Source organism: Budorcas taxicolor, chromosome 17 (genome assembly GCF_023091745.1).
Source record: "Budorcas taxicolor isolate Tak-1 chromosome 17, Takin1.1, whole genome shotgun sequence".
NCBI classification, from domain to species: domain Eukaryota; kingdom Metazoa; phylum Chordata; class Mammalia; order Artiodactyla; family Bovidae; genus Budorcas; species Budorcas taxicolor.
Genome location: NC_068926.1, coordinates 3,834,493 through 3,862,305, shown reverse-complemented (window position 1 = coordinate 3,862,305; position 27,813 = coordinate 3,834,493). Strand labels below are relative to the sequence as shown.

General features: G+C 39.0%; 1 protein-coding gene across 1 annotated transcript in view; it reads right to left on the bottom strand.

Annotated features, from left to right (window-relative positions):
- Positions 1 to 27,813, bottom strand: part of DCHS2 (dachsous cadherin-related 2) — a 346,741-nt gene that overhangs the window by 104,193 nt on the left and 214,735 nt on the right. The window contains exons 10-12 of the mRNA XM_052655032.1: positions 26,267 to 26,506; positions 9,744 to 9,878; positions 9,324 to 9,533 (exon numbers count right to left, since the gene is read on the bottom strand). Of these exons, the coding sequence (XP_052510992.1) occupies positions 9,324 to 9,533; positions 9,744 to 9,878; positions 26,267 to 26,506 (585 nt within the window). The remainder of the gene's footprint in view (positions 1 to 9,323; positions 9,534 to 9,743; positions 9,879 to 26,266; positions 26,507 to 27,813) is intronic.

Below are 27,813 nucleotides of genomic sequence, written 5' to 3'. Positions count from 1 at the left end.
GAAAAGACAGCCTTCTGAATGGGAGAAAATAATAGCAAATGAAGCAACTGACAAACAACTAATCTCAAAAATATACAAGCAACTCATGCAGCTCAATTCCAGAAAAATAAACGACCCAATCAAAAAATGGGCCAAAGAACTAAATAGACATTTCTCCAAAGAAGACATACGGATGGCTAACAAACACATGAAAAGATGCTCAACATCACTCATTATTAGAGAAATGCAAATCAAAACCACAATGAGATACCACTTCACCCCAGTCAGAATGTCTGTGATCCAAAAATCTGCAAGCAATAAATGCTGGAGAGGGTGTGGAGAAAAGGGAACCCTCTTACACTGTTGGTGGGAATGCAAACTAGTACAGCCACTATGAAGAACAGTGTGGAGATTCCTTAAAAAATTGCAAATAGAACTGCCTTATGACCCAGCAATCCCACTGCTGGGCATACACACCGAGGAAACCAGAATTGAAAGAGACACATGTACCCCAATGTTCATTGCAGCACTGTTTATAATAGCCAGGACATGGAAACAACCTAGATGTCCATCAGCAGATGAATGGATAAGAAAGCTGTGGTACATATATTCAATGGAGTATTACTCAGCCATTAAAAAGAATACATTTGAATCAGTTCTGATGAGATGGATGAAACTGGAGCCAATCATGCAAAGTGAAGTAAGCCAGAAAGAAAAACACCAATACAGTATACTAACACATATATATGGAATTTAGAAAGATGGCAATGATGACCCTGTATGCAAGACAGCAAATAAGACACAGATGTGTAGAGCGCACTTTTGGACTCAGAGGGAGAGGAAGAGGGTGAGATGATTTGGGAGAATGGGATTGAAACATGTATAATATCATGTAGGAATCGAATTGCCAGTCTATGTCTGATGCAGGATACAGCATGCTTGGGGCTGGTGCATGGGGATGACCCAGAGAGATGTTATGGGGAGGGAAGTGGGAGGGGGGTTCATGTTTGGGATCGCATGTACACCCGTGGTGGATTCATGTCAATGTATGGCAAAACCAATACAGAATTGTAAAGTAAAATAAAGTAAAAATAAAAATATTTTTTAAAAAAAGATGATGGAGTTGGAAGACCCTGAGCTTACCTCCTCTTAGGAAGACAAAATTATATCGATATAAAAAGAAATTCTCTCTTAAATTGACCTGAAGTCTAGCAGACTTGCTCTTCTAAAACCAAGATTATAAAGGAAGAACCACAAGGTGTCTGGTATTAGGGAAGAAGGCTTGTCAGGACCCACACCCTTGGTGGGTAACACAGAATAAGATTTCACAGGCTCAGGGAACTTTCCTTAGTTGTTAGGGATTTGAGCCCCATGTTGGGCATGCCAGCCTGGAGATAAGCACTGGTAATATGAGCCCTTCTGGTAGTTTGAAAACCAGTGGGGCTTAATGGAGGCCTGTAGGAAATGGAGACTTTGCTTTTGAAGAGTGTGGACACACTTGTTTGCTCCCAGTCCTGGCACAGTGGCAACCTGCCTGGTGCTCTGATCAGCCCACTGTGACTACTCCAGCACACCTCACCCCATCTGAGACAGGCTCTGACCTCAGCCCCTCCTGCTCCAGCCCCACTCTGTGACAAGGCAGAATCACCAGTGTACCTTGGGAAAGGCCAGGGCTGGCTCAAGGCTCCTCTTCTAGCCTCTTGGGCCCCATCCCTACCCATGGCCAAGACAGAAGCCTCTATAGCACCAAGGAGATGATAACCTCACTCAGAACTGTGGTTCCAGCCTCTCCAAACCTGGCCCCACCTTTCAACATGGCAGCAACTGCTAGCACATCCCAAAAAAAGGCATGGCTCATGGTCACTTTAGATCCAGCTCTCCCGCCTAATGCACTGGGCATAGGTAGACTGCATAGGGATGATCCATTACAATGACGTGGCTTCATCAAGACCAAGATGTGCATGTTTTCCTTAATTTCATCAAACAAAAGGAAAAGACAGTAGAACATGTTGCAAAGCAAAGAGGAATATAAAACCCTGGGTGAGGGGAAGCCTAATGAGGCAGTAATTCATCTGATAGAGGGTTCAAAGCGAAAGTCATAAAAAAATGTTAATCAAACTTGTGAACATCCTTTTCACAAGGAAAAGGATACAAAAATACAGTGAGAACTTCAAAAAGAACTAGAAAATATAATAAAGAACCAATTAGAGCTGAAGAATACAATAACTGAAAGGAGATATACACTAGAAGGAATTAACCATAGATTAGGTGATAAAGAGAAACACATAAATGACCTGGAAGACAGGATAGTGGAAATCACCTTATCAGAACAGTAAAAAGAAAAAGTTCATAAGGATTATTTAAGGGACTTCTGGGCTTCCCTGGTGGCTCAGATAGTTAAGAATCTGCCCTGCAGTGCGGTAGACCTGGCTTTGACACCTGAGTTGGGAAGATCCACTGGAGAAGGAAATAGCAACCCACTCCAGGATTCTTGCCTGGAGAATTCACCAAGGGACTTCTAGGAAAATATCAAGCATGCTAACATTAGCATTATAGGAGTCACAGAGGAAGAGAGACAGAAAGGGGCATAAAGCATTATTTGATGAAATTGTAGCTGAAAATATCACTAACCTGGAAAAGGAAACAGATATCCAGGTCCAAGAAGTACAGAGAGGCCTAAACAAGATGAACTCAAAGAGGTTCACACTAAGTCATATCATAATAAAAATGAAAAAATTTTAAAGAGTGAATGAGAGAATTTTAAAGGCAGGAAGAGAAAGAGTCACTTATAAGGAAACCACTAAAAATATTAGCTGATATCTTATCAGAATTCTTGCAAGCCAGAGGGAGTAGCATGACATACTTAAAGTGCTGAAAGAGCCTGCAACCAAGGACACTCTACCCAGCAAGGCTACCATTCAGACTTGAAGCAGAAAGAAAGTGTTTTCCGGACAAGCAAAAACTAAAAGAGGTTGTTACCTTTAAACTGGCCTTACAAGAAACATTAAAGTGTTTTCTTTAAGCGGAAAAGAAAACCTTATAACAAGAAATGTTAAAAAATGATATGAAGAAAAAACTCACTGATAATTATAAGTATGTAGGAAAAAACAGTGAATCAACCACTTACATAAGCAGGCATAAATGTTAAAAGATAAAAATTATAAAATTAAATATAACTATGATAAACACTGAACGGACACAGATATAAATGTACTATATAACACCGAACCATAAAGTGTGTTGGGAGTAAAATGAAAAAGGTAGAGCTTTCAGGATATGTTTGAATTTTAAAAACTATCCATTTAAAACAACTATATATAATTGATGTATATAAACCTTGTGGAGGTGATGGAATTCCAGTTGAGCTATTTAAAATCCTGAAAGATGATGCTGTGAAAGTGCTGCCCTCAATATGCCAGCAAATTTGGACAACTCAGCAGTGGCCACCGGACTGGAAAAGGTCAGTTTTCATTCCAATCCCAAAGAAAGGCAATGCCAAAGAATGTTCAAACTACCGCACAATGGCACTCATCTCTCACGCTACTAAAGCAATACTCAAAATTCTCCAAGCCAGGTTTCAGCAATATGTGAACCATGAACTTCCAGATGTTCAAGCTGGTTTTAGAAAAGGCAGAGGAACCAGAGATCAAATTGCCAACATCCGCTGGATCATGGAAAAAGCAAGAGAGTTCCAGAAAAACATCTATTTCTGCTTTATTGACTATGCCAAAGCCTTTGACTGTGTGGATCACAGTAAACTGTGGAAAACTCTGAAAGAGATGGGAATACCAGACCACCTGACCTGCCTCTTGAGAAACCTGTAGGCAGGTCAGGAAGCAACAGTTAGAACTGGACATGGAAAAACAGACTGGTTCCAAATAGGAAAAGGAGTACGTCAAGGCTGTATATTGTCACCCTGCTTATTTAACTTCTATGCAGAGTACATCATGAGAAATGCTTGGCTGGAAGAAGTACAAGCTGGAATCAAGATTGCTGGGAGAAATATCAATAACCTCAGATATGCAGATGACACCACCCTTATGGCAGAAAGTGAAGAGGAACTAAAAAGCCTCTTGATGAAAGTAAAGAGAAGAGTGAAAAAGTTGGCTCAAAGCTCACATTCAGAAAATGAAGATCATGGCATCCGGTCCCATCACTTCATGGGAAATAGATTCAGAAACAGTGGAAACACTGTCAGACTTTATTTTTGGGGGCTCCAAAATCACTGCAGATGGTGACTGCAGCCATGAAATTAAAAGACACTTACTCCTTGGAAGAAAAGTTATAACCAACCTAAATAGCATATTGAAAAGCAGAGACATTACTTTGTCAACAAAGGTCCGTTTAGTCAAGGTTATAGTTTTTCCAATGGTCATGTATGGATGCGAGAGTTGGACTGTGAAGAAAGCTGAGCACTGAAGAATTGATGCTTTTGAACTGTGGTGTTGGAGAAGACTCTTGAGAGTCTCTTGGACTGCAAGGAGATCCAACCAGTCCATTTCTAAAGGAGATCAGTCCTGGGTGTTCTTTGGAAGGAATGATGGTAAAGCTGAAACTCCAGTACTTTGGCCACCTCATGTGAAGCGTTGACTCATTGGAAAAGACCCTGATGATGGGAGGGATTGGGGGCAGGAGGAAAAGCGGACGACAGAGGATGAGATGGCTGGATGGCATCACTGACTCGATGGACATGAGTTCGAGTGAACTCCGGGAGATGGTGATGGACAGGGAGGCCTGGCGTGCTGCAATTCATGGGGTCGCAAAGAGTCAGACACATTGAGCAACTGAACTGAACTGAACTGAAACCTCACGGTAACTACAAATCAAAAATCTCCAGTGCACACACAAAGAAACAGAGCAAACAACCCAAACATAAAACTAAGGAAAATCATTAAACTGCAAGGGAAGAGGAACAAGAAAAGAACATAGAAAATCTGCAAAAAAAAAAAACCCTGAAAACAGTAACAAAATGGCAGCGAGTACATGTCTATTAATGATTACTTTATGTAAATAGACTAAATGCTCCAATCAGGACATGGGGTGGCTGAATGGATTAGAAAACATACCATCTATATCCTGCCTACAAGAGACTCACTTCAGATCTAAAGGCACACACTTGAAAGTAAAATGATGGAAAAAGATACTCCACACAAATGGAAATGAAAATATAGATAACAATATTCATATCACACAAAATAGACTTTGAAACAAAGTTTATAACAAAGACAAAGAAGGGCATCATATAATGATAAACAAGTCACATCAAGAAGATATAACATTATAAACATAAATGCCCCAGTACAATAGCACCAAAATATATAAAGGAAATATTAACAGATATGAAGGGAGAAACTGACAGGAACACAATAAATATAGAGAGCTTTCATAACCCTTTTACATAAATGAACAGGCAGAAAATCAATAAGGGATACATTAGATGACACATTCAACCAGAATGACTTAACAAGTATTAATATTTACAAATCATTGCATTAAAAACAGAAGAAAACACATTCTTTTTCAAGTGCACATGGACACTAGATCTCCAGGACAGGTCTCATGCTAAGCCATGAAAAATCTTCAATTCATTTAAGAAGACTGAAATCATATCAACCTTGCATCTTTTCTGACTACAGTGCTATGAAACTAGAAATCAATTACAGGAAGGAAACTGGAAAATAAACAAATATGCGGAAACTAAACAATATATTACTAGAAACCCAACGGATCAACACAGAGGAAATAAAAACATAGCTTGAGGTGAATGAAAAACAAACAAACAAACACAACTTCCAAAATCTATGAGACACAGCAAAAGGAGTTCTTAGAGGGAAATTTACAGTAATTCAGGTCTAACTCAAAACACAAGAAATAGCTTAAATAACTTAACTTTCCATCTAAAGGAACTAGAAAAAGAAGTACTAACAAAGCTCAAAGTCAACAAAAAGAAGAGAATAATAAAAATCAGAGAAGTAAACAGAGACCAAATTTTTAAAAATAGAAAAAGCCTGGTGAAATTAAGAGCTGTTGTTTAGATAAACAAAGTTGATTAAGATGAGTCAGAAACTCATCAAGAAAATAAGAGAAAATCTAAATTAAAAAAATTAGAAATAAAAAAGGAGAAATTACAACCAATATCACAGAGATACAATCATAAAAGAATACTATTAGCAAATATACAACAGCATATTGGACAGCCTAGAAGAAATGGAAGAATGTCTAGAAACATACACTTTTCCAAGACTGAATCAGGAAGAAACTAATTACTGAACACTGATTACTAGTAATGAAATTGAATCAATAATCAAAAACCTCCAACAAACCAAAGACCAGGACCACACCAGAATTGGAGAGTTTCTACCAAACATTAAAAGATGAGTTGAAGTCTATCTTTCTTAAACTATACCAAAAATTGAAGAAGAGGGACTTCCAAACTCATTCTATGAAGCCCTGATATCAAAACCAGACAAAGATACTATAAAAAAAATTACAGGCTGATATTCCTGATGAACATAATGAAAAAATCCTCAGTAAAAATTAGGAAACCAAATTCAACAAATACAGGAAATAACTTTTATTCATGATCAAATAAAATTTATTCCAGGGATGCAAGGATGGTTCAACATCTACAAATCAATCAAGGTGTTACACCACATTAAGAAAAGGGAGAATAAAAAGCATACGATCATCTCAATAGACACAGAAAGAAACATTTGACAGAATTCAACATTCATTTATGATAAAATCTCTTGTCATAGTTGGTAAAGAGGAAACATACTTCAACATAATAAAGGCCATATATGACAAGCCCACAGCTATCATACCAACAATGAAAAGCTGAAAACTTTTCCTCTAAGATCAGGAATAAGATAAGTATTCTCACTCTCATCATTTCTACTTAACATAGTATTGGGAGCCATGGAGGGGGTACAAAGTACATGGAGGGGAATCAGGAGTACAAACTATTAGGTCTAAAAGAAAGAAGTTCCAAAGATGTAATGTACAGAACTGGCAATACAGTCAACATTTTAATAATAACTTTATATGGAGTGTACTCTATAAAAACACTGAATTATGTTGTACATCTGGAACTAACAGAAGTATATACTTCAATTTTTAAAATACCCTTTAATGGCACTTAGATCTAGGATGTAGTCAAGATAGGGAGATATTAAAGTTCAGTGGTAGCTAGAAACAGGGACTGGATGAAATGACCAGTAAGAGTGTGTCTAGGAGAAAGGAAAGAGATATACCAAAAAGATCCAGGAAACTCTAACAAGTCAGAGGATAAAAAGGACATTGGGAAGGTTTGTCTAGAAAGACAGATGAAAAATCAGGAGAAATTAGTGGCTTTTGAAGTAAAAGTGAGGCCAAGCATCCAGGGCATGGTGCACAAAGACACAAAGCAGTACAACTAAGAACTGAAAATAGATCCAATGCATTTAGCAACAACAAGATCTTTTGTGTTTTCAACAAGGGTAGTTTCAGCAGAATGACTTCAGTGGAATATATACTGCAGCAAGCTAAGAAATTAAAGTGAAATAAAGACATAGGAACTAGAGTGTAGACAACGATTTTTAAGAAATTTGATTGTGAAGGAAAAGAGAGAATGAAGGGAGACATCTATGCTTTTCGGGATAGGAGAGACTAAAAAAACTGATTGGAAAAGCCAGTAGCGAGGGAAATGTTGACCGTATGGGAAAGGAAGGTGAGTGGTCAAAAAGAATGTTCTTGAGGCAATGAAAGAGGACTGGTGCAGTCTGGGGATTGTTTATACCCAGTCCTCAACAAAATAAATACAATAAAGTGAGAGTAAACATTTAGAGAAATTTATAGCAATATGACATAATAATCTTGTATCTCTGTAATATAGTAATTTTTTTTAAATTGGGGCTTGCATTTTATATGCCTTTTTTCTCCAAATAATTTATAGTTATTGTATTTTACAAAAGTATCAATCACAACAGATTGAAAATTAAAAAACACCAGCCCTGGTTCTTAACCACAATTGACTTGGGAAGTTTCAGAAAACAGGTAGAGTTTACAGAGAAGGAAAAGTATCTATTCCACTGCCACAGCAAAGAAAGAGGTAAGAACTGGGCTTATTCTCAAAAATCGGGCTTCTCAAAGTTAGCTTGAGGGATTATCATCCTTTTGGATGATAGTATGACATTATATGTGATCATTAAAAATAGATATATCCTTGGACAAATAATCCAGATATATTTATCATAAGGTGTTCAATATCTAAATTAGCACAAAAGGAGATGAGTAAGATAAATCCTGTTATAATATACATATTAGAAATGCTAATATATGTATATTCAACAACATGAAACATTTATACAGTGTATTATTTTTAAAAGGAGATAACACAACAGTGTATATAAATTATTCAGTAGTGTAAGATTGGTGTCTGCATTCACTGAGAGTCATTGGAAAGTGATTTTCAAAAATATCAAATTACTTATCTCTGCAAGATATAAGATTTTTGTTTATTACTGTTGTTTTTCATAAATTTTATATAAATTCTGCAATTATATATCATTTTATAATCAGGGGAAATGACAATAAAAACCATTCTCATTTTGGAGTAAACTGGGTGGTACATAGAAAACATGGCATGGTTATGGGAATTTTAGTAAATAGACAGTGATAGCTTCCAGAGTTAGCCTCACAGCTGTTTTTACACCTTAAAATGTCTTCTCTTCATGCATTATTTTAGCTTCATCTCATTATCATTCTATGTGTGCTCTGACATGTGCTAAAAAAATGAATTCTCCACTCTTTTTCAGGTAAATAAGATGTGGCCTTCACAAAACTTGCCATGCTAATCCTTCCATGATTCCGCCAGAATCTTATATCTCTGATCTAAAGGGAAAAATGTTACAAAATTATCTTCTAGTGTAGAAGTTCCTAAAGACATTGATTATTTATCTCGGGAGTATTGTGATAGATCTGAAGTGTTTCATTGGTCTGAAGATCTCAGAAAACTGTTTTTCTACTCATGTCTTCTAGGCCTGATTGCTCAAAACAATAAAAGTAAGGGATCATATGAAAAAAGTGAAAATAGAAAAAAAAGCTATCTGCTGCATCTGTATATCCTTTAATGTAAATGGATTACTAACAACAAGAGTTGTTGAGGGCAGATGTTTGAGGAGTTTGGAGGGCAGTGGACCAGGGTAGCTGTCGGAAGGAGGAGGAGACCAGGGGCGCCAATTAGTTCTTGGCAGGTGTGTGTTCTGTAGACGCTGAACTATGTACTGAATGCAGAATACTTGCCACAACACATGTGTCAACCACGCTGGTACCCCAGGGGGAATTAAAATAAAGATGATACTTACCGATTATATGATACGCGACAGCACCATTGCTGCCAGCATCCATATCAGAAGCCAAGAAGGTGTAGACAAGGCCTGGCTCTTGGTTTTCCAGAACCTCAATGTTATCCCTGGGGACAACAATCTCTGGAGCGTGGTCATTTTCATCTCCCACTGTGCAGAGAATCACTGTGGTCCCGGACAGAGCAGGGGCTCCCCCGTCACGTACGAGTACTGACATGGAATAAAAGATGGCACAGATGGTGGCCATTAATTCACACCTAAAACATGCTGCCCCAAACAGACAGCCTCAGACCAAATTAACTGGGTAGCACTGGGTCAATAATGTTTTATTTAAAGATACCCTACTGAAATGTAAAATTTCACCCCTCAACTGCCTGAGGCCTACTTTTGTTTGTTTAGCACAGACAAGGGATCACTTACCTCGAAGGGTGAGGACTTCCTGAACTTCTCTGTCAAGTGTGGTAGCCGTCACCACCTCCCCAGTGTCAGAATTTATCTGGAACAACCTGAATGAAGCACCTGGCATAATTTCAAACTGAAGCTTGGAATTAATTCCTAAAGGAAAACACAGAGGAAAACTTAACCATTATCCCTTTGAATGCATTCATCTGTTTCATTTTTTCCTATGAATATGTTAAACCATAAATGAAAAAGGCAAGACATTTAACCTTCAAATTAAGGTAAAAAACAAAAGCCAACTCTTTTGGCTGTTAAAAAATAAAAGCCACCAGGTCTGAAATGCTTGCTTTTCAAGTCTTATGAGACTTCACCACAGTAAATGCTTCAGAATTTCTCCCTTCCATAAAAATTTTCTTATGAGTGTGCAACCCTTCAACATATTCCTAATTCCTTCTGCTAATACTAATTGTGATTTAATGACATCATTGGAAGCTTGCAGGGCAAATGACGATTTCTGTAGATGGACGCTCTGTTTAGAGGCTGTGTCCAGTTCCGATACTCTGCTCATTTTCCAGCTCGGGAGGTGAGCACACAGAGTTACAGATGGACATAGTTTTCCTCCATCTTGTTTCCTACTTAGTATTCAGTCTCCTATCTGCAGTGAGAAATGTGGTACCATATTACTATGCAATCTGAAAATAATTCTTCCCATATTTCTGTGGTTTCATTTCTCCCCTGGGAAGAGTCAAGTCATTCCCATCTTTGGTATAAAGCTTTCTTATGCCAGTAACTTGAACTACGTTATTCCATGATATTGCAGCTTATTTGCACTTCACAAAAGTTCATTTCAATCATGTTCCTAAATTCTTTTCTTAACTGATGAGAATCTAGATTAGATATAGTACTTAACATATGTGATTTACACTTCAATAAAAGATGAAATATTATTCTTAACAAAAAAACTTCAATTACTCATTTCCATCTTGTCTGTCATAAAAAGTAAATTTTCAGCCACCAAGGTCTAGTAGAACTGAGTTCTGGAAAAAGCGGAATATGCTAGTTTTACACAAGAATAAATATACATGGCTTCTTACTATGCCAGTTGAAAGTGAAAGGATATTTGGGATCACCTGCAGGCATTTTAATAACCTTGAGAAAAAATGTCTAATAATGTAGGAACCAAATATTTGAAATGGTATAAACCAGAGGTCACTAGACTATTTCAGCCTATCATTAGGCATTAAGCATATTATTGCATTAATGATTATGTAATAATTAAGTGATTACTTTGATCCCAAAGTGATAATGTAATCTTGTCTTTGGTCAAGACAGAATTTTTAAAAATTCCAAATTGTTAAAATTTGCTTTACCAGTTTTATCCTACATTATGAAAATGGGGATAACACTGTGTTACATCAACTTTCTCTGTTCCTCAAATATTTGGTGAGCATAATTAAGTCCCAAGCACAGTGCTGTTTGCCAAAGAGACAGGTGGGGAATCAAAGAGGTATGGCCCTTGCCTTTATGAAGATACCATGGAGAAGAGCATCTTTTCATTTCTGGACCCTTTTTAAAAAAATAAATCTACTCATTTATAATGTGATCTTACTACACATTACATATAAAATTATATATTCCATATTGTATTATATACTATACTTTTTAAAATCCTGACACTTGTCAAGCCTAGAAAATGTCTTCATAAACGCAAATTTTTATAGCTTCCCTTCTTCCCATTGGTCTAATTATTCTCTAATGTCCTTTGCCATTGTATTCATTACTCCTCTGATTTCTTAGAAACTGTCACATTTTATTGTTCCTTTCTTTCTGCATTGTTTGATCCCTAACATAACACTCTACTTATCTTCAATCCTCCTAGTATTTTATTAAGAATAAATGAGATCTTTATGTAACTATAGTTTGCACATATATGTTTTCACACTACAAACTGTGCACCCTTCACAAGTTAAACAATGTGAAATAAATTGAAAGTATTGCACTTGTGTCTCTTTCAGAATTCAATTAATGCCTTGCTTCTTCCTCAGTCCAATTCAGTTCAGTTCATTCGCTTAATCATGTCTGACTCTTTGCGACCACACAGACTGCAGCACATCAGGCTTCTCTGTCCATAATCAACTCCTGGAGCTTGTTCAAACTCATGTCCATTGAGTTGGTGATGCCAGGCAACCTCTTATCCTCTGTCATCCCCTGCTCCTCCTGCCTTCAATCTTTCCCAGCATCAGGGTCTCTTTTAATGAGTCAGTTCTTCACATCAGGTGGCCAAAGTATTGGAATATTCAGGAATTATTTCCTTTAGGATGAAATGGTTTGATATTCTTGCAGTCCAAGAGTCCATTCTCAAGAGTATTCTCCAACACCACAGTTCAAAAGCATCAATTCTTCAGTGCTCAGCTTTCTTTATAGTCCAGCTCTCACATCCATACATGACTACTGGAAAAACCACAGCTTTGACTAGATGGACCTTTGTCAGCAAAGTAATATCTCCACTTTTTAATATGCTGTCTCGGTTAGTCATAGCTTTTCTTCTAAGGAACATGCGTCTCTTTAATTTCATGGTTGCAGTCACCATCTGCAGTGATTTTGGAGCCCTCAAAACAAAGTCACTCACTGTTTCCATTGTTTCCCCATCCATTTGCCATGAAGTGATGGGACCGGGTGCCATCTCTTCATTTTTGAACGTTGTTTTAAGCCAACTTTTTCACTCTCCTCTTTCACTTTCATCAAGAAGCTCTTTTAGTTCTTCTTCACTTTCTGCCATAAGGGTGGTGTCATCTGCATATGTGAGGTTATTGATATTTCTCCTGGAAGTCCTGATTCCAGCTGGTGCTTCATCCAGCCAGGCAATTTGCATGATGTACTCTGCATAGAAGTTAAATAAACAGGGTGGCAATAGACAGCCTTGATATATTCCTTTCCCAATTTGGAAACTGTCTGTTGTTCCATGTCTGGTTCTAGCTGTTGCTTCTTGACCTGCATACAGACTTCTCAGGAGGCAGGTCAGGTGGTCTGGTATTTCCATCTCTTGAAGAATTTTCTACAGTTTGCTGTGATAAACACAGTCAAAGGCTTTGGCATAGTCAATAAAGCAGAAGTAGATGTTTTTCTGGAACTCTCTTGCTTTTACAATGATCCAATGGATGTTGGCAATTTGATCTCTGGTTCCTCTGCCTTTTCTAAATCCAGATTGAATATCTGGAAGTCCATGGTTCAAGTACTCTTGAAGCCTGGCTTGGCGAATTTCGAGCATTACTTTGCTAGCATGTGAGATGAGTGCAACTGTGTGGTCATTTGAACATTCTTTGGCATTCTGTTTCTTTGGGATTGTGCCAGGGTCCAGCCCTGGTGGATCCAGGGTAATTCGAAGCCAGGACAGAGTCGGCGAGGGGAGATTTATTTATTTAGAGATATAAAGAAAGATTAGGAAAGAATAGTATAGTAGGAAAATTAGTGGAGAAAAGAGGCTGAATAACCTGGTTTACACAGGAGACCAATAAAGCTCCAAGACAAGGGGCTTGCACCGTCTACGCAGGCCACCGGTGCCTGCTTGAATAGCGGAGGGTGCCCTGCCTTGGCCTCCCTTTTGCGTGGGTCTCTGTGCTCCAGACGGGAATTCAGCCTGAAAAGGGAGAAAAGAACGACATGGGGGAGCCAAGCACTGGTGCCAGACCCAAGACTTCATTTTCAAAGGCAGCTTATATACCCCAAGTTGTACATAAAGAAATAATGGAATATGCAGAGTTATGCAGGGGCAGCAGTCCTGACCCTTATTGAGACCAGGCTTTCCTTTTGCATACCTTCCCATATACAAAAGGTCTCAGGTGGTTTTACATCATCTTCTGGCCAGGAGGCCTGTTAACATTTTTATGGCTCTTTTCCTAGATAAATGTCTATCAACCAGAAAACTCATTTTCCCTTGAAGTGTTTTTTCTTTAATCTGCATCACCCTCAAAGTACTAAATAAAGTTACATTCCTGTAGAACAAAGGTGCAGTGGGTTATAACAAAGAAAGTACTTAACTCAAAGATCTAATGTTGCTAATACCAGGGCTACTACCTGTTTTTACTACATACCAACTATATCAACAAATAAAAGATACGAAAACTTGGCAGCAAGTATTGGCTCAACAGTGAAACCCTTAATCAGTCCTATTCTAATGATTTTGACTCCTTGGAAGCCCGTACATTCCTAGGATGCTTTAAGCTTCCTGTGCCTCTCGTGGTCAGGAGGCTGCAAACAATCACAGGCGCAGCTGTAAGATTCCGGACAAACCTGTCAGGCAGGCTAGAAAGCCATCAGAGGGGTTTTTGGATTGAAACACTCTTATTATGCCCAGGAGACTTATTATCTAAAAGCTCTAAATTAACTTTTTCCAGAAAAAGGTGGTGGGGGACAGCCCCCTTTTAATGTTAGAAGAGTAGGTGGAAAGCATAACACAGTAAAGCAGGCAGACTCTGGTTTTGGGGGTAGATGCTTGAGAAAATCCAGGGGGACCCCTGAGGCCTGATCCCGCCTTTGTGTTTTGTCAGGCCCCTTTCCTCATGACCTTTGCCATGGCGGGATTCCCTGTGCCGGCTCCCAGCAGGATTGGACTGAAAACTGACTTTTTCGAGTCCTGCGGCCACTGCTGAGTTTTCCAAATTTGCTGGCATATTGAGTGCAGCTCTTTCACAGCATCATCTTTCAGGATTTCAAATAGCTCAACTGGAATTCCATCATCTCTACTTTGTTCATAGCGATGCTTCTTAAGGCCCACTTGACTTCACATTCCAGGATGTCTGGCTCTAGGTGAGTGATCACACCATCATGGTTATCTGGGTCACGGAGATCTTTTTTGTATAGTTCTTCTGTGTATTCTTGCCACCTCTTCTTAATATCTTCTGCTTCTGTTAGGTCCATACCATTTCTGTCCTTTTTTGTGCCCATGTTTGCATGAAATGTTCCCTTGGTGTCTCTAATTTTCTTGAAGAGATCTTTAATCTTTCCCTTTGTATTGTTTTCCTCTATTTCTTTGCATTGATCACTGAGGAAAGCTTTCTTATCTCTCCATGCTATTCTTTGGAACTCTGCATTCAAATGGCTATATTTTTCTGTTTCTCCTTTGCCTTTCACATCTCTTCTTTTATCAGCTGTTTGTAAGGCCTCCTCAGACAATCATTTTGCCTTTTTGCATTTCTTTGTCTTGGGGATGGTGTTGATCCCTGCCTCCTGTACAATGTCACAAACGTCCATCCAAAATTCTTCAGGGACTCTGTTTATCAGATCTGATACCTTGAATCTATTTGTCACTTCCACTGTATAATCATAAGGGGTTTGATTTAGCTCATACCTGAATGGTCTAGAGCTTTTCTGTACTTTCTTTAACTTAAGTCTGAAAATTGCAATAAGGAGTTGATGATCTGAGCCACAGTTAGCTCCAAGTCTTGTTTTTGCTGACTGTATAGAGCTTCTCCATCTTTGGCTGCAAATAATATAATCAATCTGATTTCGGTATTGACCATCTGGTGATGTTCATGTGTAGAGTCTTCTCTTGTGTTGTTGGAAGAGGGTGTTTGCTATGACCAGTGCATTCTCTTGGCAGAACTCCATTAGCCTTTTCTCTGCTTCATTTTGCTTCTTCTTCCTCACAGAATAATCCTCCAGAACAAACACATCATCATCAAATTTGAGAACCAAGGAAATAAAAATCAAATGAGATTATTTGATCTAATTCCATAATCTTATTAAGAAAACTGGATATCTGAATCTGAAGATACTTAGGGATATACTTAAAACACACCTAGTAAAGGATGAGTGTTGTGTGTGTGCACACATGCATATATCTGCTCTTAGAGCTCAAGACCTATAGTCGTTTGCTCTTTTACTTTCTCCCAGTCTCAGATATCCTTCCTCAATTCATTTCTTTCCCTATCAAGTCCAGACTCATGAATTAATACTTTAGAAACCTTGCAAATTTCCTCAGGTCTTGTGACTTTTTCCAAAAGAATCCCAGCAAAACCTTGGTTCAGGATCATGTCAACCATCTCTCTGGCCTTCTGGACTATTCAGCAGATAACTGGGGCTGGAGAAAACTTCACAAAAGCATAGACTGAGGCCACTGAAATACCACTGTCATCTGGCAATCTGTCCAATTCTCCTTGGTCACCCCTTTCCTGTTCAGGTCTTCTACCCAACCACCTGCTGGCTGACTCTCACAAACCACTTTCCTTCCTATTTCCCAGAGAAATGGAGGCATTGGGAAAAAGGCTCCTTTAGCTTCTTGCATCTGTACTCAACTCCACCTCTTGCTTTCTGTCTCAATGGCAAAAATAATGCTTAAAACACCCTCTTGAAGTTTTCCTGTCCATCCTAATCTTTCTCATTTACATTTTCCCCTTAAATTATACTCTTCTCTAGCTATAAGGGACTTCTTTGGTAGCTCAGCGATAAAGACTCTGCCTGCATTATAGGAGACCTGGGTTTGATCTCTGGGTTGGGAAAATCCCCTGGAGGAGGGTATGGAACATACTCTAGTACTCTTGCCTAGAGAATCCCATGGATAGAGGAGCCTGGCAGGCTGCAATCCATAGGGTTGCACAGAGTCAGACACGACCGAAGCGACTAAGCAGCAGCAGAAGCTAACTGTAAGAAACAAGTTTTCTTCTCTTTATAGCCAAGCTTCTTTTAAAAATTCTCTGCAGCTAGCTTACCACTGCCATATATAGTTATTCTTTCTACAGTTATCAATAAGCTTCTGGTTATAAAAATCTACTGATCATGTTTAACTGACTTATCTTCTCTGTAACTTCAGATATTGCTGACTAATTAAAAAAAAAACATGGAAAGGAAAGAACAAAGAGAGAGGGGAAGGAAGGAAGAGAAAGGGAAGGGGAAAGTGGAAGGAAGGAATTCATTCCACCTCTTTCTCAGTTCACTGGGTTCAGTTTCCATCCACATGCAGATGACACATATGTTCTGAGGTCCAGGTATTTGATCCATTCATTCACTCATGCAAGACACATTTCTTTATACAACATACATTTACCAAGTGCCAGGCACTGGAAAGATACCACCAAATTATCTTGAACTATCATTGAGTTATCTTGGTCCTCAGAATTCCTCTCATTTCAGTTCAGTTGCTCAGTCATGTCCAACTCTTTGTGACACTGTGGACTGCAGCACGCCAGGCCTCCCTGTCCATCACCAACTCCGAGAGTTTACTCAAACTCATGTCCATTGAGTCGCTGATACCATCCAGCCATCTCATCCTTTGTTGTCCCCTTCTCCTCCTGCCCTCAGTCTTTCCCAGCATCAGGGTCTTTTCAATGAGTCAGCTCTTCACACCAGGTGGCCAAAGTACTGGAGTTTCAGCTTCAACATCAGTCCTACCAATGAACACCCAGGACTGATCTTTAGAATGGACTGGTTGGATCTCCTTGCAGTCCAAGGGACTCTCGAGAGTCTTCTCCATCACCACAGTTCAAGAGCATCAGTTCTTCGGCACTCAGCTGTCTTTATAGTCCAACTCTCACATCCATACACGACTACTGGAAAAACCATAGGTTTGACTAGATGGACCTTTGTTGGCAATGTAATGTCTCTGCTTTTTAATATGCTGTCTAGGTTGGTCATAGCTTTTCTTCTAAGGAGTAAGTGCCTTTTACTTTCATGGCTGCAATCATCATCTACAATGATTTTGGAGCTCCCCCCCACCCACGCCCCCCCTCCAATTAAAGTCTGCCACTGTTTCCACTGTTTCTCCATCTATTTGCCATAAAGTGATAGTGGAGAATTATAGACAGTGTGGTGGACTATGTGAAATCACTGAGGAAGGGGATCAGGGAAGATTGATCACAAGTAGATAATTGTTCATTTATTGTCTCATTCAACAAACCTACAGAGACAGTGAGAGCAAGTGCCAAGGCAGCACACCACATGCTAAGGATGTAACTGCTGGCAAGAAGACACATTCTCTGCTCTCATGCTATACACAGTGTAGCACTGGACTCAGATAAATAAGTAGGCAATTACAATTCCACATGATAATACATAACTGAGTATATGTTGCCTTCTGTATATGCTGAGGCCCTAAAGATGAATTAGATTTATCACATAAGATGGAAGAAAGTGAATGCAATCAAAATAGGAACCAAACACCATACTGCAGGCTACAAAGTCCCATATGCTATGGGCTCTGCTTATTTCCCCAAGATCTTCTCATATACTTGTTCTTGGCCCACCAATGTCCCTTCTGCTCTCTGAACACGCTAAGTGTCTTTCTGTTGGGGTCTTTGATGTTGCTGTTCCTTCTGCCAGCACCTCCGTCCATCCTTTACAAGGTGTACTAGTTATTGGTATACTAAATTATGGTGTCTCGGATCTGAAGCCATTCTTCCCTCCTCTGCCCTGCGATGCTGGGGCTGGGGATCTGGATGCCACAGCTGTGCAGGACCTCCTCTGCCACTGAGCCCCTGTTAGCATCTGCCATAAGGGGACATCTCAGAGGAGGGCAGATGGGACTTCTTCTGGTTCTCTTACTTTCCCTGTCAGCAACACCATTTTTCCTGGTGTAACAGCTACTCACAACTTTCCGCCTCTTTTGGCACACCCAGACCAGGCTCTACAAAGCCCTTCTGCTCTTTCTCTTCCTAGGTTCTGATAATCTCATCCTCTTCTCTTTGTTTCCCAGAATTAGGGGTAGTAGCTGCTTTCCTATAGTTATTTTTTTCTGGGTTACTTCAGGATTCCTTTTTCACTTACTCAGTCTTCCATACCTGTATTGCAACAGCTGGTTTTCCTGACTACATATGACTGGTACAGTACTTGGAACAAGAGTGGGTCCCAGGTATCAGGGATTCTGATACTGGTTTGGTTATGCCTTTGGCCTTAAAGGCAGTGCTGGGTTCCTGCCCAAAGGAAATGAAACATGAGTAATTTATCACTTGCAATGGTATCATAGGGGCTTCCCAGGTGGTACTAGTGGTAAAGAACCCATCTGCCAATACAAGAGACATAAGAGATGTGGGTTTGATCCCTGAGTTGGGAAGATCCCCTGGATTGTGTGGCAGTCCACTCCAGTATTCTTGCCTGGAGAATCCCATGGACAGAGAAGCTTGATGGGCTATAGTCCATAGGGTCGCAAAGAGACACAACTGAAGTGACTTAGTGTGTGTGCACGCACATGCACACACACACTATGGTATCATAATAAATTAAATTATCACCCATATTTGATTGTGATGAACTGACTATTAAAGGATTCCTATTCCGTAGAGGACCAAATGGTGCTAACCATGGCCTTGGGATAGTAAAAGGAGTGTGGTGTGAACTGGCTATTTCTGAATACAATGAGAGCTTACAGAAAGAAAATTATAAACTGAGGCTTTAAAGACATAGTTTAGGTCATAGTCAAAATAGCTGACAGCTTCTAAGGAAGTCAATCTCTCTGAATATCAGAACCAAATTGGGAGCAGATATATAAGGAGTAGCTTCTTGGGAGGGAAAATCCATATGAAGACCCACAACTAGAGTCAGATTTCAACATACTGCAGGCAGATCTCAGCATGCATGCAAATATGACTCAGTCAGAGACAGCTTTCAGCTTTCAAAGAATACTAAGATTTTTCTAACTTATGTTGAGATAACTCTGTCCAAAATGTGTGGAAATCAATTCTAAGAATATGAAACCCAGAAAGATTAAATAGCACTTTGGTTTAGGCTGGATTTATTGATGTAGTGTGCTTACTAGCTATTCTGAATTGAATGTTTTAACTCATATAGCTATGTCCCTTGACAGATTCTTTTGATTGGTTGTTGGTTGTGTCACGAGTGGCCTACCATTGTTGAATTTGAGATGCCAGACCTTCCCCTGCATACTATACAGGAAAGGATAGTATGAGAAGAACATTAGGATGGATTTACGTATGACATGCCCACCACCCTCCTCTGATTACATTTACCAACAATTCAGAGGACTCTCCTTCATAAATACCATGGAAGGCCTTGGTTAGAGGGACACAGCATCCTTTAAACGCCCTCTGGTAGTAGCCCCCTGTGTCGGTTGTGGATGATGGTGCCACTGGCTCTGGAGGTCACCTTTTGAGAACCAACAGTCTCAAACTTCCTGGACCAGACGGCAGAGTAGATGGAAGTTGAGCTCACCTCTTCCCACAAGTCCATCTAAATTACAACTAATTGTTGAACAACCATTGATAACAAAAGACTGGAACCTACCAGAAAAGATATTCTATATCCAGAGACATAAACAGCAAACCACAGTGACATGGTAGGGGCATGAACTTGCAATATAACCAAATCCCATACTCCCTCCCCAGGATCAGCAACCCACAATCAAGAGAAGAATTTATACCATTGAAGTTCTCCCACAGGAATGAGAGTTCTGGGGCCCATGTCAGGTTCCCAAGCCTGGGGGTCTGGCATAGGGAGGAGTGAGCCCCCAGAGTACTTGGCTTTAAAGGGCAATGAGGTTTGAGTGCAGGAACTCCACAGGACTGGGGAAAACAGAGACTCCACTCTTGGAGGGCATGTCCAAGGTCTCACACACACTGGGACCAAGGACAAAAGTGCCTTCATAACCCGGGCCATAACTACCTGCAAGTCTTGGAGGCTCTCTTGGGGAGGCAGGCGAGAGGGCAGCTGCGACTTATTCTGGGACAAGGACACTGGTGGTGCACCCACTGAGGAGTATTCATCCGCATGAGCTCTCCTGGAGGCCAACACTTTGGTACTGAGACCTGGCCCCACCCAACAGCCTGCAGGCTCCAGTACTAGGACATCTCAGGCCAAACAATCAGCAGGGTGGGAACACAGCAGACAGGCTGCCTCAAGACTTCCTGAGCTCACAGCTGTCTCCAGACATACTCCTTGACATAGCCCTGCCCACCCTGGCCAAGGCCCAGCTCTACCCACCAGTGGAGAGGCACTGCTTCTCCCACTAGGAATCCTGAACAAGCCTCCAGATCAGCCTCACTCACCAGGGGGCTGCAGAAGTGAGTCCACAAATGCAGGTCAGAATCTACCCCAAGACCAGCTGGTCTCTGGCCCTTGAGTAACAAGAACAGAGTGTACTGCTGGGACATAGAACATCCTCTACAGAGGGCCACTTCTCCAAGGTCAAGAAACGTCACTGATATTCCACATACATAAAAATAGAAATTCAGACAAAATGAGACAGCAGAGGAATATGTTCTAGGTGAAGGAACAAGATAAAACTCCAGAAAAACAACTAAGTGACATGGAAATAGGTAATCTTCCTGAGACAGAGCTCAGTATAATGGTCATAAAGATGATCCAAGAATTCAGGAAACAAGAGGGTGCACAGAGTTAGAAGTTACAAGAAGTTTTAAACAAAGGGAAAATATAAAGAGCAACCAACAGAGTTGAAGAATACAATAACTGAAATGAGAGCAACACTCTACACCAATTTATGAGGACTATCAGAAGTGATCTGCTTTCATCCAGCAGGAACAACAGTACATCTTTATGTCAACTCTCCCACCATCAGCCATCATCTACTCAGCAGAGACAAAGATTATCTCAGCATCTAGTATTTCATCACACTGATCTACTACTGTGATGACATCGTAATTGGATCTGATGACCAGAAAGAAGTAACTTAGATATCTTAATTAGATATTTATATATATATAGCAGCAGTTGGCAAACTATAGCCCACTGGCCAAATCCAGCCTGTTGCCTGACTTTGTAAAGTTCCATGGGAGTCCAGCTACATTTATTTCTTTATGTATGATCTACTGCTGATGTCTTGCTCCAATATCAGCACTGAATAATGGAGACCATATAGCCTGCACAACCTAAAACAATCACTATTTTGCCCTTTACAGAGAAAAGTTTGCATAACCCTATCCTAGAGTACAGGTGGGCAAGTGACCGGAGCTGAGAATAGAGAGGAACACTACAATCACTTATTGAAGTGCCTGGTTATTTAGTTAAAAGAGAATAGAAATGTATCCTCAAAATCGTAAGGAATTAATAAATAATTCTGACCAGGGGAGTGTTGATTTCAGATTTACTCTTTATGAATATAATTTTTCATGTAATTCCTCAACTATACAATGCCTACACAACTCAACCATTTCCAAAGCAGAGAAAGGATTGTGCCTGGCTGACTGAATGAAGAAATAAACAAATGAATGAGTTCAGAAGAGTGAAGGCAGTTTGAGACAGCCTATTTCACAGATGCTGCAGTTTCTCAAATCATGTAGTCAAAAATAGTTACTACACCTCTATGTCATAGCTTGTATTATCTTAGAGACCTAAAAGCAAGTGAAATAGTAAAATGTTTTGAATCTATGAGTTCACACCTTAAAAGGCAGGCAGACAGACAAATAATCATGTAATCACAATACCCTGTATTAAATGAAAGAAGATTATATTTCCAAGTTTTAATTGTGATTGTCTCTGGGTGAGTAGTCCTTTCTCTTTCTCTGTTTACTCTTTCATTAATTCTAAAAATTTCCCCCAATTTTAATATATCTGGAGTTAGATGCTTCTTACAATTAACGGTATCTTAGATTCAGGGAAATAGATGAATGCCATCATGGCAGTGTTTCTAACTGTTCCAGGAGTAGGTTGTTGGGTCTAGTTGTTCATCCAGCATGAGACAGTTCCCAAGAAACCAGATGTAGACATTGTTCACGATAAATCCAGACGCAGAATACATTTGTATGGGATAGAGAATAAAATTTCACAACAGAATTCAACCTTTTAGCCTGGCAATGTGCTGTTGTGCTATTTTGTATTCACCACGAATGAGCCAATGCATCCTCAGGACTGAGTCATCTTTCCTGGTGGGGCACCCTTCCTCCCAGGACTAGGGGAGAGGTACCCCTGGGGCTAGATCTTTTCTCACTAACAATGGAGCTCTTGTTGGTGGCACCAAATGCTGTAGCAGTTTTAATATCTTAGTTAAAACGTGGTTGTTGTTTTTCCCATTTAATACAAGGAAAAACTCCTGTTAGAACCAGTGTGAGTCATACATCATAAACATTCAGTACTCAAATTCCTATGGGTTTTGAATGCCAAACAACATCGTAGGCTTACATTTTTAAAAACTACATTGTAGAATGCTAGAAAACATATGTTAACCTTTCAAGTATTAAGTAAAGCTATAGTATTTTTAGGAATACATACTATTAAGCAAGCCTTTAATAAATTCCAATGTGATGCCAGATATGTTAAAATCCTGACATCATTTAATTCTTGTGCATAATCCTTTTTCATTGTCTTAATCCAACAAGCAAAGGAGAAAAAAGATGTAGGAAAGATATGTTCAAAAGCACATGCATACATCCAAATTCACATGCATACATCCAAATTCACATGCATTGACATAACCATTGGTTTAACAGATCTGGCCTCATTAAAAACACTGAGATGTCAGTAAACCAAGATTGTACACAAAACTTGTGAAGGTACATGAGACTCAGGAAATGCTAATTGTGTATCTCAAACACTCACAAATGAAAAGCCAGAAAACCAGCAACTTTGCATCCAAATTTCCTGGCAAACCATAATCTCTAAAATAATACACTTTCAATTAAATGATAAATAACAGGTTGCAGACCATTCATTCCAAAAGAAAATTACACTAACACTTGGCAACTTGACAGTAAAAATTGGAAAGCATGTTTTGGTAGTCATCTTTAGTTGACATATGAGAATTTTTGAGACAAATTCTTTTCTCCTTCAAATATTAAAGTAAATAAATATTTTTCATAGGGTCAATTCTAAAAAAAATGAATTAATAAAGTCAAGGGGAGGAAGCATTTTACAAACTTTAAATGATCACTAAATCACACACCAGTGACTGACTCTGCATTTTATATGTCTGTACTTTGGGAAGTGGTTTCTGTGTGTCCAGAGCCCTGCGTGACTCAATTTACATCAGAAAATGCTTTCAAAGAACTTTACTGTACTGGATACATTGGAAACACAAAGCTCATGTATATTCTCCTCTAAAAACCACACTGCCAGAAATGAGCTCAATTCTTTTTTTAAAAATAAATTTATTTATTTTAATTGGAGGTTAATTACTTTACAATATTGTATTGGTTTTGCCATACATCAACATGAATCCGCCACAGGTATACACGTGTTCCCCATCCTGAACCCCCCTCCGTCCTCCCTCCCCGTACCACCTTTCTGGGTCGTCTCAGTGCACCAGCCCTAAGCATCCAATATCATGCATCGAACCTGGACTGATGATTCGTTTCATATATGATATTATACATGTTTCAATGCCTTTCTCCCAAATCATCCCACTCTCTCTCTCTCCCACAGAGTCCAAAAGACTGTTCTATACATCTGTGTCTCTTTTGTTGTCTGTCATACAGGGTTATCGTTACCATCTTTCTAAATTCCACATGTATGCATTAGTATACTGTATTGGTGTTTTTCTTTCTGGCTTGCTTCACTCTGTATAATAGGCTCCAGTTTCATCCATCTCATTAGAACTGATTCAAATGTATTCCTTTTAATGGCTGAGTAATACTCCATTGTGTATATGTACCACAGCTTTCTTATCCATTCATCTGCTGATGGACATCTAGGTTGTTTCCATGTCCTGGCTATTATAAACAGTGCTGCGATGAACATTGGGGTACATGTGTCTCTTTCAATTCTTGTTTCCTCGGTGTGTATGCCCAGCAGTGGGATTGCTGGGTCATAAGGCAGTTTCTATTTCCATTTTTTTAAGGAATCTCCACACTGTTCTCCACAGTGGCTGTACTAGTTTGCATTCCCTCCAACAGTGTAAGAGGGTTCCCTTTTCTCCACACCCTCTCCAGCATTTATTGCTTGTAGACTTTTGGATCGCAGCCATTCTGACTGGCATGAAATGGTACCTCATTGTGGTTTTGATTTGCATTTCTCTGATAATGAGTGATGTTGAGCATCTTTTCATGTGTTTGTTAGCCATCTGTATGTCTTCTTTGGAGAAATGTCTATTTAGTTCTTTGGCCCATTTTTTGATTGGGTCATTTATTTTTCTGGAATTGAGCTGTATGAGTTGCTTGTATATTTATGAGATTAGTTGTTTGTCAGTTGCTTCATTTGCTATTATTTTCTCCCATTCCGAAGGCTGTCTTTTCACCTTGCTTATAGTTTGCTTTGTTGTGAAGAAGCTTTTAAGTTTAATCAGGTCCCATTTGATTATTTTTGCTTTTATTTCCAATATTCTGGGAGGTGCTCAATTCTTAAAGCGGAGTTGGGACAAGCAATTGCTAGTGCACTCTAGCCCTCTTGGTGAGCACAGCAAGCAAAACTCTTTGATCACACTGCCCCTCTCTGGTCAAAAGAGAAAACTGGGCTGGCCGGTCAAAGATTTTGTAGCATCACAAAAAATACGTTTCTTTAAAAGAGTATGTTTCCCAAAAGGGCAAAGCATCTAAATGGTAAATAACTTAAAAGTTCAAGAAAAATGTATCTTTTACTCCTCTGATAAACAATTTAGGAGGTAAATGCTGGTGTTCATACTATTATTTTCATAGAAACATCTGTTACAGTTCTTTCAAGAAAAGAACAAAATATTATATTATGAATGACCAATTGCTATATACAAATGTTAATTTAAAAAGACCAACTTATTAAACTATTTGTATTAATTCAGATGTGAAAATTCAGCATATGCTGTTAATGGCAAATACTTCATTATAATTTTTATAAGTATTTAGTTTAAAATTTAAAAAGTATATTATTAGAGTTACTGAAACTTAAATGTCCCCCAAAAGTCACAGTGATATTGAAAAGAAATTCTAAGATATTTGAAAATCCCTAGTCATAGTAACTGTTCACTTCAAAGTCATTTGTCTGGACACAGTGGTTGATATTAATAGTATTACAGTAATGATGAGAATTAACATTTGTTTACCATTTATTTTGCCAAACAAAGTCTCAGCTCTTTGTAGGTAGTAACTCTTTCATTCTCAGAACTATGAATTAGGCTCTATTGCAATCCCCATTTTACAGATAAGGAAACCAGGAGCAGAAAGAACTAGTATAAAGCTGATGCAAGGTTTCACAGCTTAAGCGGTGCTTCTAGGATTCAAACCCAGGCAGTCTGACAACAGCATTCTCTCTTCTATTATGCTATGCATAGAGGAAATCAGGAGCCATTTACTTTCCGGTACTTATGTATTTTGCTACTACAATCTGAAAAAAAAATGTGATACTTTGTCTATACTTATTATCAAGATCGAATCAATAAATTTTATGCTAATTAGGGAAATGGCAACCCACTCCCGTGTTCTTGCCTGGAGAATCCCAGGGACGGGGGAGCCTGGTAGGCTTCTGTCTATAGGGTCGCACAGAGTCAGACATGACTGAAGTGACTTAGCAGCAATATAAGCAAATGCTACAAAAACTACACATTATACATTCATTTTTTACATGTATGGTAATTAAAGAAATATCAGAAATCTGAGCAACTGTTTTCAAATTTCTGGTAAATTTCTGATCCATTTTTTAATTTTAATATCAATTACTTAGTTGCCATATTTTTGAGTTACCTGAATCTCTGTCCATAGCTTCAACTCTTGTGACAAACTCTCCTGGATTTTGATTTTCTTTAACTGAAGCTTCATACAGGTGCTGCTTAAATACTGGGGCCTCATCATTTACATCAAGAACAGTAATTGTCAAAGTCTGGGATGAAGAAAGTGTTGGTGTGCCACCATCCAGTGCCAGAAGGGTCAGAATGTGCTGACTTTTTATCTCATAATCCAAAGGAGAAGCAGTAGTTAGAAAACCTGTTTTGAAAGAGGAGAAAAGTAATACATAACATTCTTTGGGGAAGTCATGCTTACTCTACTTTTGCATAAGTTCTCTAACCTGCTAAAAATTCAGAAGCTTTCTCTGTTAAAGAATTTAAATTTATATATTATCTAGAATAAAAGAGAACATTTTTAATCAGAAAAGTCATCCTAATTTAAACATAAGAATGAATGAGAATTCAGAAATAATCCATCATGTACCATTATCTACTGCAATGCTTACATCAAGAATATTTATCTACCCAACATCTATCTTCATTAAAAAAAAAATACCACTATAATGACAGAAAGTGAAGAGGAACTAAAGAGCCTATTGATGAGGGTAAAAGAAGAGAGTTAAAAAGCTAGCTTAAAACTTGACACTCAAGAAATTAAGATCATGGCATCTGGTCCCATTATTTTGGGAGAGCCAATTCCTAGGCAGATTGATAAGAAGTCTGGGGGTCCCCAAAGAGAGAGGGGTCTGGAATTCTCAAGGAGGAGGAAAGGATAAAAGTTTTTCTTTTTTCCTCTACATTTCTTAGTCTTAGTCACAGTCACATAAGTCACGTTTTTATCTTTAAGCCTCAAACTGATGATTACACAACAAACAACTCAGTTTAAACTCTGTACTAAGGATTATATAACAATAATGTATCCTGCATCAGGACAGTTTCTGGAAAAAACCTTCTGGCTAATCCTGTTATCTTAAAATGTAAATTATGGGAGTGGGTCTAGTAAGATCTTTACAACCTCCAGACATTCTTTTGATTCACTGTAATAACTAATTAAAAAGTATATAATTCCCTTGCTAACACTAGTGAAGGGGGCACTCTCCATCCCCCTTCTGATGTCTACGTCGGAAGCTTTCCCTATCCCTTTTCTTACTTTAATAAAACTTTATTACACAAAAGCTCTGAGTGATCAAGCCTCGTCTATGGCCCGAATTGAAGTCTTCTCCTCTGGAGGCCAAGAATTCCAGTGTCTTTCGTGGTTCAGCAACAACCTTTCAACTTCATGGCAAACAGAAGGGATAGAAGTAGAAACAGTGACAGATTTTACTTTCTTGAGCTCCCAAATCACTGAAGACAGTGACTGCAGCCATGAAATTAAAGAAAGGCTTGCTTCACGGAAGAAAAACTCTGACAAACCTAGACAGCATATTAGAAAGCAGAGACATCACTTTATCAACAAAGGTCCATATGGTTAAAATTATGGTTTTTCTAGTAGTCATGTATGGATGTGAAAGCTGGACCATAAAGAAGGCTGAGCACTGAAGAACTGATGCTTTTTAACCATGGTGC